Here is a 14,875-nt window from a genome sequence, read left to right as displayed (position 1 = left end):
CAATATCAACAAAAGCTGCGAACTTAGTTAAAAGTGATGGGGTCCGCAGAATCAAGAAGATTGACATTAAAATCACCAATTAGAAATACATTTTTGTTGTCCAAAGGCAATTTATTTATTTATTTATTTCTGTAATACAGCCGACCTTTGAAACAAGGTCCTCGGAAGAAGTGAGCGATACAATATACAGATGACACAGCATAGATGAACATGCGTATGAAAGCAGTTCACTGTGGTACTGCTAGCGAACCATACAGCACCTCATACAAAATCAAGCCGGAGAGGAGCAGAATTTTCCAACAGGACTGCACAACACAAGAGATAAACAAGTATAAATGCGTCGTTGCCTTCAACGACAAGATAACACACTGACCACATTAATCGCTTTTGAAACAGCATTTTAGCAACCGGCGCAGGACGAGCAGTAGGCGTTGCGACGCCGTGTGCTTACCACATGATAGTGCAGGAAAAGAACGAACAATGCGGTTGTAAATCAAGAGTTATTTTTTAACGCTGACAGAAGAGATTGAAGGGACGCACATTCCACAATGTGTGCTCTTAGCCTATTCCACTCACGAATAGTCCTAGGGAAAAAAAAGAATTTTTAAAGCCACCCGTTCTGCAAGAGAAGTCTTTCACAAGAAAAAGTGTATCGCAAAAATCAGTGGCGTTAGGTAAAGGTGAGTGGTAAATGTTGCCAAATACCATCCTTTTAACTTTGTTCGAAGAATTGGTGGGATCGAGTTCAACCCAGACAAATTCGGATTTGGGAACATATATTTTAAAATGACTTCTTCCAGGATACGTGACATGTTTTGACACAAAATATAGTGAAGTTCCGTAAAACTGCCACTATTATTATTGTATTCGCAATCACAGACGACAAAAAATAAAAACATTTGCCGTGTAACACAGTTCATTACAAAATGGAAACTTCGAAACGCAAAAAACAGTACCGGCGACTCCACGAAAATTTCAAGATTCACTTGAAGACCCTGCTCGGGAGATGTAACTGTTGGTAGTTTTTCGTGCCTCGATAAGATGTCTAAGTCCAAACAAGAATTAAACTTTACTGCCTTTTCAGCCAGCGCACATTTCAAAACAGTTCTTGTTTCCCGAGGTGAGCTGTTCATGGATATTAGTGGCTGTATCTTGACGACCAGTAAGGCTGAGGTATGAAGTAAAAAGGCAAGGTTTGCGAGCTTCAGATGTCAAACTGGAACGGTTTTCTTGTGAGTGAAACATCGCAGTGATATTCATTCGAGTTTTTGCATCTGTTGAGATACGACGCACAGAATCGATTGTATTGTATGTAGGGTTTAACGCGCCGACGCAACGCAGGCGATGAGGCGCGCCGTAGTGGAGGGCTCCGGGTTAATTTTGACCACCTGGGGATCTTTAACGTGCGCCGAAATCTCGTACACACGGGCGTTTTTGCTTTTCGCCTCCATCAGAAAAGCGGCCGCCGCGGCCGGGAATCGAACCCGCGACCTCGTGCTCAGCAGCGCAACGCCTTAGCCACTGAGCCACCGCGGCGGGTGCACAGAATCGAGGTCACTAGGTGACTCTTTGCAATCGACTTTCTTGCCGATTAGTGTCAGGTGCTCCGAACAGTCTTCGCCTCGATCAGTGACAGAACACCTCTAATCTCGGCGTTATTTAAACGTGAATATTGCTCGACTTGGCCACCTGTTTGGAAAGGCGATCGTTCAATTGGGCCTGTGGTTTATTACAGGATATAAAGATCGCATTATCGGATTTGGGAGACTAAGATCTCGTATTGATAAAATTCATGGAATTCTCGATTTCGTCAAGATGACGCTGGAGCTCCTCCATTTGGGTTAACCTACAATCCACCACCGCGATCTCCAACGGGTCCAGGGTTTCGGCGAATTGCTCAAATTTATGATCAATGGCAACTTTAAGTTCTAAAATCCTCACAAAGTGAGGCGGCAGTAGCTTTCCGGATCGGGTGAGCGATAAGAGCACTGCGGGCTGATTACGAGTACGTGGAAGAAATGCCTGATGCATTACGTGGGTTAAAAGATTATTTCGATTAGCTGCAGGTCATGAGCGTTGCGCCGGGTCGGATCACTCAACCAAAACTGAGAGGAATCGCTCCACATAAAAGTGGCGCAGTTATGAGTGGCATCTCGGTCACCCTCATAAGAGCGAGCCATGCCGCTTCTCATGTAAGCTAAATGCGAAGAGACAGGTCATAGTGACGTCTCCCTTTTCTGAAATGGCAGCGGCAGATGAGCGGGCTGTAGGAGCAAAATGTCACCACCTGAGTCCACTCGACGCGTTACGGTGCACAGAACAATAGCTCCGAAAAAAAAAAAAAAAAACTAGCGAAGCTTGCATTAAGTCGCGCAAGGCTTTCTGAAGGATTTCTTTCTTCGTAAGCACTGAAGGACCCATCACCCCGCATTAGTAGAAGTTTGAAATTGTTTGTTTACATGTTCCGTCGTCGCTTTTCACTGTACTAGTAGTAGTCATCGTCATATGCATCCATGTCGTCGTGTTACTCATGCTACGCATTACATGCGCGGTAGCGCTTGACGATAGCTGGGCCATCTGTGGCGTTGTTGGTTGCTAGGCAACGGGAGGCGCTCCCCGAGGTTTCCGCCAGTTTTTTTTTTTTTTTGCTAACGCCCCTGTGGGGGCCGCGGACGCTCGGCGGTCGCCGCGAGGCACGCGCTCACGCGCGCTGGGCATTTATTCCCTCGGGATTCTTGCTACATCTCTTGTTTTGATAAAACCACTGCGCGAGCCGGGGTCATGAGCGTTCGGCATTTTATCGCTTCTTGAGATTTCACCATTTTTTTGCTAAAGCAACTGCGTGAGCCGGGGACGCTCGGCGGTCAGTACGAGGCACGTGCTCACGAGCGCTCAGCATATTCTCGCTCCTCAGGATTTTTGCCAGTTTTTTAGGGGCGAAGCTCCTTAAGTCATGGGTCTGTCCATCCCTTGTGTCTTGTGGTACGTGACCGCCGCATGCTTTCGAAGATGTCGCAAAGTGGGCCACGTTGCACGCGCAAGAACCGGCTGCAACCGGCAGCGCAAACTCGGCACCGGGAGCGCGAGCTTGTCTGTGTTCGCCAACGGAGGCGCGAGCGCACGTGCACTGCGAGGGGGAGATCACGCAAGAGATCACGCCACGAACGCAGGCAGTCGTTCTCGGAGATCGAACGAGACGCAAGGACCTTTGCTCGTTTCCTCTCGTCTTGTTCGGGCACAAGTTCGCCCTAAATAAAAGTTCTTTCTTTACCGTTGTGTCCCATCATACGTGACAAATTGTGGTGGAGGTGCGGGGTAGTCCTCGATGGCGCGGGGTCTTTCACCAGGTCTGGGCCTGGGAGCATTGACTCCGAAAATAAAAGTTGATTTGTACAATGTACGCACACAGTCTTACGTCTTTCTTAATGATGTAATGGGCGAACTTTCACGGGAGAGTTACGGTTGCCGATGATCTCCCCCTCTCGAGCTTCGCCCCACTTATCATCATTCATTCCGTGGATATGGCGTGATTTTTTTTTTTTTTTTGCTAAAGTCACTGTGCGAGCTGGGGATGCTCGGAGGTCGCAGTGAGGCACGCGCTCACGAGCGCTCGGCATTTTCTCGCTTACGCAATTTTCGCCAGTCTTTTTTTTTTCTGCTAAAGCCCGTGCACAAGCCGGGGATGCTCAGCGGTCACCGCGAGGCGTGCTCACGAGCGCTCGACATTTTCTCGCTCCTCGGAATTTTCGAGTTTTTTTCTTTTTTGCTAAAGCCACGGTGCGTGCCGGGGATGCTCGCCGGTCGCCGCTAGGCACGCGCTCACGAGCGCTCGGCATTTTCTTGGTATTTCTAACGCGTTACGCACCACACATTACGGCCAGCTACAACAGCTCTGCTGTTTAAAAAATATGATAACTGACGTAGTTAGAAATTAGAATAGAGCTCCGCGGATAGTGGTGCAAGCGCGTGTGGAAAATATACCAGCTAAAGTCAAAAGAAGGTCGTGAAGTAGGGTGGAATATGTCATAATCAAAACGGGAGTAGCAGATGAGTCACGTGAGTGAGAGGGTGGATACATTATATAAAGTAGCAGAAGGCAGCAAGCTAATTAGAAGACTCAGGAGGGAAGAACGCATTTGGATCACGCAAGGTGATTGGTTGAAGATCCCTGCGAGAAACCTCAATCGTGGTCCCTAATCACTGATGATCAAAAGGGGGATGGCTCTCATGGTAGTTATAATTGTTATTACAGTAGACCCAAGCGGCCTCTGGAGCATTATAAACGTAGAAGGGTTGGTGGTAACTATGCCCATGCTTAGGATCTGCGTCCGCTGTGCGACGCCCCTGCTTGTATGTATACATAATGCCTGAAACACTCGTACCTTCTGGCCAATTCTATCCGCTGTATACTATTATCTCCGAGGGAATTTTCTGATTCTACTTTGCGTTATGCGTGCACGCAGGCCACCCCCTGTGCCACCCATACCTGTGCGCATCGACTCGTCAGCGCTGCAAGCGCTGCAGGCCCGCCGGGATTCAAGCGCGGTGGCCGCCCGCAGGGAGTCGACCGTGGTGCCTTCGCGCAGAGAGTCCAGCGTAGCCTATCCGGAGTACCTGTGACGACCAGCCCTGTTTCTCCTCACGCTGCCTCGCCTCGAGCGCATCGTCGAACCGACTGCAGTCTGGTCGCCTGCTCGCGCCCGCTTCCCAGAGGAAGGAGTGGCATAGCCTTGGTGCTATATTCGCTCCCTCGGACGTTGCCCATAATTTACATTGCGCCGAAGGTTGTGCGCACGTCATCTGGTTTCGCTAACGCTTAGGCCAGCGTGAACGAGGTATATATACGTCATTTTGGCGGGTGGGTGAAGTTGAAATCATGCATCCCCTGGAGGATCACACTAGCGCTCTCACGGCGCATCTCGCTTCAGTCGAGAGCATGACGAAATCCCCTCTGGCCGGGAGGTTACATTCGAAACAATAAAGAGACGCTGACCAGTCCAAAGAAAAACGTTCTGCTTTAGATCTGTGTTAGGCTGGCGAAATCTTCTGGAAAAATTTACGTGCAAGTGCAAACTAACTCCAGGTTTTCCCCTTACATATGTAGTTCATGCATTTTTGAAGTTTTTCTTTTCTTTTTCTCTTATCTACAAATAATACCTTGGGGGTTTTCTAAAGCATTTCCATCTTTTGTAAGAATTCTCCTGTTAATAAGCGCGTAGAAATGTGGTAATGTGGTGGCATGACAATTCTTGCTACGCCTTTTTCCGTGGCAGTTGTGGCTAAAGCAAAAGGTCCAACTTAGACGCCAACTGTTCGGTTTGCAAGGCGGTTGTGAGTGTGACGCGTGACGAGTGGCACAATAAAATGAGCCGCGCGGTGTAAGAAGAAAAGCAAGCTACACTCATACTCACGCGGAAGGACTAACGCTGAAGGACAGCACCTGCGGTTATATAGTTCTTCCGTGTGCATGGTTTTGAAGGCCCACGCAGAGTGCGTCTTTCATTAAAGAAAAATACAGCGGAAACTCGTGAAAAACAACCTCAAGAGAGCAGCTCCGTTTTCGAGGAATTTCAGTGAATGTAGGCGCAGTTTGCCAAAAAATATTGTTCGGAGAAGGGAACAAGTTTGTGGCTGCCGTTCCGATTCGTTTCACGAGTCTTCACTTCACCGCGTGTGTCACGCACTCCGCCTGTACAGGGTGTTACAACAATAAATGAGTCTCCTCAAAACTTTTTCTTGAGGAAACGGCTTCTTCGTTCGGGGTCAAACTTTACACAAAGATTGAATTTTGTAGCATACTTGGTTTAACACCAAGAACGGCGACGGCAATTACCTTCTTACTGAAAAATAAATGAAAACAATTTTCGCCTATGGGACGGCCGGCGGCTACCTCTGGAAAGTGACCTTATCGAGTGACACTAGTGACCACCATGGAACGTTGTGCCACCTGGGGTACCCAGAATGAAACGCGCGAAGCGGTTCGTTCAGAAAACCCCAGCTGGTCCGCCTCTCGAAAGACACCTGTAGGGAAAAGAGGGTGGTACACCAGAATACCCTCACCATCTTATTTCTTCATGCCCCCTCCCCCTCAGAAAGGGGGCGTCAACGCCCGGCGCGCTTCCGTGAGCCGAACGAAGGGGTTATGTTTTACATGTCCGCAACGATTGGCCGAGCCGCACGCAAAACACAGTTTTGATTGAATGGTTATGAGGTTTAACGCTCGGACGCTACCCAGGCGATTAGGCGCGCCGTAGCAGAGGACTCCTGAATAATTTTGACTACCTGGGGCTCTTTAACGTGCGTCGAAATCCCGAACACGCGGGCGTTTTCGCTTTTCGCCTTTATTAAAAAAACGCAGCATGTTTCAGTACTTTCAAGACTCGGAGCTGCGGTTCCATATTTTGATGTTTTGACACATTCAACGTCGTCACACACGTGACAAAAAGGGACCTTCATCTACTAGTTGGAATTCAAATGTATAAACAAGAGCATACAGGGTGTTCCAACTATCATGCACGAAGATTTTAAAAAAGACCAATGGGGTTACTCGAAAAAAAACCTAGTGCATAATGTTTCCAGTGAAGTAGAGTAGTCGCCAGTAATTTTTTCATTGATAATATTTAATTAGATCATTGTAATTAGTTATCCAACTCGGGAAGCACTCTCCCAGTCATTAAAATGTCAATGAGGCACTTGTAGGTACCCACGAAGGGCATCTAACTGCGGTACTTTCAGCGACGTACTGATTGCGTACTCATTATTCTGACTGATAAAGAAACCACTAGAAATATGAAAAATACCACGTGACGGCGCTCTAGCCCGCCTCATCATATGCGACAGCTTTATTCTCCCATAGCTGGTTTACGATATTTTATCTCTCTGCGTTAAAAAACATGATTGTTAATGTTAAAAACATTATTGGTCGTCGGAAAATCTTCAGTTTTGTAGAGATAGGTCCGTAGCTAACAATTTTACCCGTGTTTGTGAAATAGTTATTGAAATAATTACAGAATCTGCTGAGGGGTTATCGGATACAACAATAGCTTTCCGGCCCGTACCGATAATACCGTTTTCAATTCTCTAGGCCTACCTATTATCACCTCCTTGAGGTGTAATAAGATTTGTGTAATATTGTTTTTTTTTACTTCCTGATCATTGCGACCGACTTGTTCCGGTAATACTTTAATTGACTATGGTAGTAGTTATTTGTTTTATTATTCTTCCATCTATAGTAATACGGGTCCTTTTTTTTAGCACGTCAAGTATAGCTGTACTCATCCAAGTACAAATTGCATGTCGGTAATTATGTCGGGAACACTGACGCGTTGATTGTTCAATTGTACTTGTAATGCTTCGCACAAAGTTTTCACATTCTACTTGTACTACGTCTTCATTACACATGTTTTCAAAAGAGACAGAATTTAGTAAGCTTCTTACAAGATTGTAATCTACTCTAGTTGACCATTTTATGCTCACATCAGACACAGAATTCAGGTACTTTTGGGGCAATACCACAAAACTGGGACAGTGGTCAGCGATAGCAATATCCTAGACACCGCCAGATACGTCCATATCAATGTTGCATAGTATGTGATCAATTAGAGTGGCAGAGTGGTTGGTTATTCAGTTAGGTTGTTCGATGACATTTTTGACGTTAAATGAAGTAGCAAATATGTATAATCAGAGGAATACTCTTCTGACAAATCAATGTTGAAATAACCACAAATAATTAAATAATCATTCATTGCTGTAGGATAGTTGCCATCCGGATAGTTGCCATGGCCCAAATGAAATCTCTTTTGTTTGAGTTGGGAGGACGATAGACATTTCTGAAACGGCGGGCATATATACAAGGGGCATAAACGCGAAAAAATCCCAGGCATCTGGCAAGGCCACATTTCGGAAAAAAAATATATAGAAAGGCAGATTCCTTGTAGTAGATCGGTAAAGAGGGCTCACTGGCGCACATTGTTCCCTTTTTTTTTTTGTTTGATACATAGCGCTTCAGCAACTTCACGTGCCCTGGCATCCCTGCCTTTTTCAACTATTTGGGTTTTTCACAGCTCAGCCGCACAATTACAGTCTTTGCAATGAAACTGAAAATTTCCCACTATTCTGCTTTTTTTTACAGAAAGAGTATGTTGTCGTAAGCGGTCGTTGACACATCGGGTGATTACCCCGATGTAAACTAATGGTATCTCGTAGACCACACTATCCCGCATTTAGCCTTTTTGTAACATTTTTTGGCACCTTTTCTGGCTCTATTTGTGAGCAAAATTAGTGTCACTAGATAAGATACCGAGTACCGCATGGAGTACCGTCACTCAGGCACGCAAGTTAGTAACGGCGGCTATTTTGGTGTTTATCAGTGTTGCCAGATTGCCGCTTCTGCGTCCTCACCGCTAAATTTGGCGAGGTCATTTGTAAACAACATTGCCGGAGACGCAGCAACACGGCGTCTTCGGACACACTTCTGCAGCTGAAATGCTGGGAAGCGTGTTATCTTTGATTCGCGTTCGGAACACATCCGCAGAGCAGGGAGGACAAGCTGAGACTACCACAGTTAACCGACACAAAACTCATAAGCAACAAAATGGCGGTACCCATGAACCGTCGCAGTGTAAACAAATGTCCCGTGATGCGAACTTACCAATGATCACGGTGGTGGCACGGAACAATAGAAGAAAATAGTGCCGATACTCTGTAACCTAATCTAGTGACACTAAGCAAAATGTGACAAGTTGCTCAAACACAGCCGGCACATTTTACCTGGAGGCAACTTTTTTATGATTGTGCGGAACCCCGGGCGACTATAGGTTGACCTCGGGACGTGTTCCTTTTTGCAACGCTCTGCGGTCGCCCTTGGCGGAACAGCGTGTGTTTTTCTAATAAGAGTCTTTGCCAAGGCTGGGACCTTGCACCACGAACAGTTTTGGTGGTGGTGAGTAGCGACACTGCGGACCCCAAGCCTGCATACTTAAGCTGTGTCCAACCGTGGCGATGTGCTGAAAATATGAAGGGCGAAGGTATAGATACCGCAAACGGTTGCCATTGGAGCTGTGGTGAAGCTCTTGTCGACGGGCCCCTTGCTGTCTAGCAGGCAGGGGGAACCGGGTATTTGAAGGGCCCCTGAGATGGATTTCAAAGTGATTTTGTTTGTGTCAGAACTCTACTGTCTAGTTCTTGTACAGGCAAGTATAAAAATAGTAAGCATGTTTGCTCACGCTAACAAAATTTATTAACCCGCCGAGACAGAACAGCTTGCGATGATGTAGAAGACCGACCTCGTCCGAGGCGAAGCACTCATGTCATAGTTGGCCGCCGGAATTAGCTTCTATGTCCGAGAACCACCGCGGCAGCGGAGCCGTGAAGAGTTGTCTCACATGAGCTCCGTCGTTTTCCTAGTAAATCGGCCTTCTATACTCGGTTACAACTCAAGAACGGCACCACCTCATGTAGTGTATCACTCCGCCAAAGCGCCGGACCCGTGACGTCAGTGCGCGCGCGTATTGAAAGGGGTTTGCTATAAATGCGTGATATCGTCTGTTTTGTCTCACGCAGTTTGTTTGTCGTCACTGGAGTCGTTTATAAGCATATTAAGTGCAAAAAATCATGGGAACGGCTCACGCTATGTTCAAAATATTCCCAGTAACGCCCTACTTGCGCCGCGCGGAGAAACATCCGGCTACGGTGATAAGGCAGCGGCAACTTCCGGTGCCGTTCTTAAGTTGTCACCGAGTATAGGAGGCGCAGTTTCGAAATTCTCTCGGCGATCTTATCGCCAAATCTGCTCCTGCACCCAGGAATACAAGTATTTCGAGGGCCCAGGACGAAAAAGACCATCCTTTCGTACTTCGCAGACCACGCCGGCTTAGGCAGCTTGGCTAGTGCCCGACGTTCGCGGGCGCCGGCCGCGCCGTGAAAGCCACGATACTCGAGCAGCCGATCGACCAAGAACCCAAACCATCCCAAGGGACTTCAACGACCACGAATGGCGTCACCGTTTTCTCAACAACATGCACCAGCGCACGCTATACAGGAGAACAACGACGACGCGGGCTGGGAAAAAGCACTCAGCCGCCGCACAAAACAACGCATGAAGAAAGAAGCACAAGGTACCCTTGAGCGGGAAACACCTGATAAAGGCGGAAACGACGACTCTGCAAGTAAGCAAGGCGACTTTTAGCAACAAACCCTCAAGAGAAGACTCCCTCACCTGCCACAAGATGACTTTAAAATCATCATCAGGCCGAGGAAAGGACTCCCTCTCAAGAATTTCTCAGCACTCGAAATCACCGAGGCCGTAGCAAACGCGTGCCCGGGCGGATTGAACAACCTGAAAGAAGCAATCGTACGTCCACGATGGGGCTCGAACATAATCGTCAGCACTCCGAACGAAGACGCTGCGAACGCGCTTCGGAAAATCAAGTTCGAAAAATCAAGTTCGGAAAATCGAAAACCTCTGAAGACAGCTATCCGAAAAAATTCCCCCGCATTTCCCCGAGGGGGAGAATGTGAAAGTGCGAATGCACGGTTGTCGGCCCGCTTGCGGCGCTTGCGCTCGGCCCCCGCAGCCCACCGTGTCGCCGCCTTCTCTTCCATCTCTTCCATCGGGTTTGTAGTATCACGTGTACACCACGCAGTTATCAAGCCGCTATAACGCCGCTGAGTCGCCAACGCACGGTTAAAGATATAAGGCGCGTTCTGACACCGATATCAGCGTCGCGTCCGTGGCTTATTCGGTAGAGCGTCGGGCTGCGGCCCGCGAAGTCCTCGGATCGAAACCTGGCGCCGGATGCTGTTTCTTTCTTAAATATAGAGGAGCACTGCGGACGCCGACGCCGCCGCCGGCGGTGGATGGTTTTGGGGTCGCTTATAAAGAGCATTCGCTCTTAAAAGAAAAACCTAGCGAAAGCCCGCACGAAAGTCCAGCCATAAGCACAGGCGCCTTTACTCCAAAGGACATGCCTGCCCCAATGCCGCAACCACCAGTCCCCCCAGATGCAAAACGATCCCAGTGGCATAGGACTTGGATTCTTGCAGTCCACAGGACTAAGTGAGGTGTGGTGACATTGCGTGTCTGTTATTTTAGGACTAAGTGAGGTGTTATGACTTTGAGAGATTTGATATGGTATTGGGGACGATTAGGCGGAGCAATTGCCGGCAGCTATGCAAGGCTAAGTCCGCCTTATTCAACAATACTTACTACTACTACTACTACTCTTCCTAGCAGAAATGCAGGAAGCTCTGAACAATAGGATGAACCAAATACAGCAAGCTGTCCTCAAAATGGCGAAACCAGCAGAACAGCAACAGAAACAGCATAACGAGGCAAGCAGAAAACTCGAACAACCAAACCCAAGAGGAATAAAAAAACAAACACTCGATGCAAAGATAGAAGACCTTGAAGCAGACATCTCAGACGAAAATGAATCACCGTAATAAGGCCCTTAAAGGGGCAGACAACCGATTTTAGATGCGACTGCATCTCATTCACTCGCCTTGTCCCTCCATACGGCGTCTTTGTCCGTCCACACCCCTCCCCCATTCTCCTCGCCGCGCGAGCTGCGCTCTCCGCCGCTCACCCCCTCTCCTCTCTGATAGCGAACACTCTCTCGCGAGAGGGATTGGATTGGATTGGATTGGCTTGGCTTGGCTTGGCTTGGATTAAAGTGGATTGTGTTGGATTGTGTTGCGTCATAGCCGCGCCACGTTGCGTCATAGCCGCGGCAGGGGGTTCACGGCACGTTTCACGCGATGGGAGAATCAACCTAACGGAAACAACAACGGAACCCCCTACGCGTCGCATCTACACAGGGCTTCCCGCGAGGGGAGGTGGGAGTAATTTTTTTTGTCGAGTATATGTTCTCTATCCCAAATGAAAGCCAGCGTTTTATATAGCCCGGTAACCAAAAGCACTTTATAAACAAATTGAAATAGGCCAACTTAATTGAAATAGTTCCCAACGACAGGAAGAAAAGTTCCGTTTTTATTCCCAACGTCTATAGCTCACCTTCCAACGCAAGAGAGGATTTCTCAAAGCTCACGCGAGAAACCATGCTCAAGGTGAAAGGAAATAGACCGATAGCGCTGGGCGACTTCAGTGCACCCCACAGAGAATGGAACTACAATTTTAAGTTTAAAAAGGTGAAAACCTCCTCAACAACGCGGACAGATACGGACTAGAATCCATAAACGATCACAGCAGCCCCATCAGAACTGGGGCCATTAATAACAGAGACACCTGCCCTGACCTCACCTTTGCTAAAAGCAGTGACCATCGTATAATATGACTCAACACCAATGAAAACCTCGGCAGCGACCATAACATCATCTGTGTAAGAACCGCATCAGACAACTACAAACTGCAACGAAAGCCTGCCAGAATAACAGACTGGGAAAAGTTAAGATCAGAACTGCCACTAACTGAAGATAGAATCCCAATCACCGACATCAATGTTTGGAGCAACGATATAATTTCCAGGCAAAAAAAAAAGTGATCAATACAATACAATGCGACGAGGAAACACCATGCGTGGACAACCATATATGAGCACATGGAAAAGCGAGCCAAACCCTTCAAAAGATGGATGAGGCAAAATGAAACAAACGACTCCGAAAAAGAATCAAAAGCATCCAGAAAGAGGCAAAAGAATACGGAGACAAGCTTCCCAAGCAAAATTTGGATGATTTCTGCGAACACCTCCAGAACACTCTGAGCACTTCTAAGACATAGGCAATCTTGAGAAGGACATATGCTTGATCCGAACAACACCAAAACAGAAAGCCAACATAGTGTAAAAAGCATAGCCCGTCCCGTTCCAAGGCTCAAACGAGCAGCTCTTAGAAGCACTCAAGAGCAAGTCTGGAGACAAGAACACCCCGCATCACAGCCAAACCCAATACAAGGGCGCAAAGAATGACATCCTAGATCAGGACCTAACTAACGAGGAAGTCTTTGATGCAATAATCTCAGCAAAAAGAAAAGGCGCTCCAGGCAGAGATGGATTAACGAACATCATCAGTAAGCTCGGCAATCAGCAGCTAGAAGAACTAATCGAATACATAAATGAACAACACTGGAAACGCGGCTCCATCCCACCTGAGTGGTATACTATAGCATTAGGAGATCACAACTATTCCCGAACCAGGCAAAGGATCCTCATGTACGGGCAAGCTTTACGAACGCATCATAACGAAACGACTGTACCTAGAGGACAATGATCTCCTACCATACAGCCTAATCAGCTTCAGAAAAGGCCTTTCCTCACAAAATACCTTCCTGCTATTCAAGGAAGAAATCCTCGCCAAAGTGAATAGCAAAGACCAAATACTTTAGACTCTAAACGTCAAGGGAGCGTTCGACAACGTTTCCCACGAGGCAATCTTAGAGGCCCTGAACAGCATAGGAAGCGGAGAACGGATCTACAACTTCGTCAAAGCCTTCCTTTCTAACCAAACTGCAACAGTGGGCTTGGGAAACCTGAGATCCGACTGTTTCCAAATGCCGAACAGAGGCACCCCACAGGGATCCGTCATCTCCCCCATATTGTTCAACATTGCAATGATCAAGATATCGGAAGCCCTAACCCAATTCACAGACATAGTGCACGTCATCTATGCTGATGACGTTACTCTATTGATCTCCAAAGGAAACCTCCAACAGAAAATAGAACAACTGCAAGCTGCCACAAACGTGGTTGTGGTAAAGGCAAGAAAGAACGGCCTCGAATGCTCACCTGAGAAATGCGAGCTCATCCGAATCTACGCAACAAAACAACAACTACCTTCCCAAATCCAAATCGGAACAAAGACCATCCCCGAAAAAAGCCAAATCAGAATACTAGGCATGATAGTACAGAGCAACAATCAGATTGACGCAACGATGGAGAAGCTCAAGAAGACAACAACTCAACTTGCTGGGATTATAAGAATTACAAGAATCCGCAGCGGCATGATCGAAAAAGAGACACCCAGACTCGTCCAAGCACTAATAATCAGTAGAACCACATATACCCTTCTTTGCCACATCACTACGAAAGCTTCAAGAACAACGTATAGAGGCAGACATAAGAACAGCATACAAGGCATCTTTAGGTCTGCCTTTCTATGCATCAAGCGACTAACTATCAGCCCTAGGCATCTTTAATACCTTCAAAGAGCTAAGAGAAACGGTACTAGCAGCCCAGACAGGGCGCCTCAACAAAACTTTAGCAGGAAGAGCCATCTTGCGCAGAATCGGAACACCACAAGAAAGAATCAGACAAGACCGGATGACCAAGCTACCTCTAACTCAACGCAAAAGCCTGATCCCATGCACCCTACCCAAGAACATGCACCCATCCCTCCACAAAGACCGAAGGGTTGCCAGAATTAAATACCGACGGAAAACATTCCAGCACCAGAGCAACACAGTCAACACGGATGAAAGCAGAGGCGCAAACTGGAACTCAACAGCAGTAGCGGTGACCACGTCGGCGAGCTAATAGACTGCATAACTATTAAAAGACCTAGACACGGACGAAGCGGTGACAAGCGCCGTCCTACTAGCCATAAGATGAGGCGAACACAACGACCAAGCGCAGAGCAACCTCACCGACTCGAAAAGAGTCATTATAAACCCAGCGGCAGGCAGAATCCCCAAGTCCACCTGTGGATTCTATCTTCCAACCCTAAAGCACAAATACACCATCATTTGGTGTCCTGTTCATGAAGGGCTAGACGGAAACGAGATGGCCGATGAGGTAGCGAAGTTCCTTACGTACCGCGCCGAATCAGAGCACTCGTACCGTCTTCCCCCTCCTGAAACCCACAAAGAACTCCTCGCCAGGCTTCGCCTCAGCAGACAGAAGTTTTCCCCGCTACACAAAGGTCT

At 47.5% G+C, this 14,875-nt stretch overlaps 1 protein-coding gene across 3 annotated transcripts in view; it reads left to right on the top strand.

Moving 5' to 3' along the window:
* Window positions 1-5,729, top strand: part of LOC144155365 (uncharacterized) — a 205,452-nt gene extending 199,723 nt beyond the window's left edge. For all 3 annotated transcript variants that reach the window (XM_077686737.1, XM_077686736.1, XM_077686735.1), the window contains one exon: window positions 4,464-5,729. In XM_077686737.1, coding sequence (XP_077542863.1) covers window positions 4,464-4,620 — 157 coding nt within the window. In that variant the 3' untranslated portion in view covers window positions 4,621-5,729. The remainder of the gene's footprint in view (window positions 1-4,463) is intronic.
* Window positions 5,730-14,875: the final 9,146 nt, after the last annotated feature.

This window comes from Haemaphysalis longicornis, unplaced genomic scaffold, assembly GCF_048455015.1.
Source record: "Haemaphysalis longicornis isolate Haplotype H1 unplaced genomic scaffold, Haemaphysalis longicornis Haplotype H1 scaffold_1, whole genome shotgun sequence".
NCBI lineage: Eukaryota > Metazoa > Arthropoda > Arachnida > Ixodida > Ixodidae > Haemaphysalis > Haemaphysalis longicornis.
Note: the sequence above shows the minus strand (reverse complement) of the source record. Positions and strands in the feature narration are given on the sequence as shown.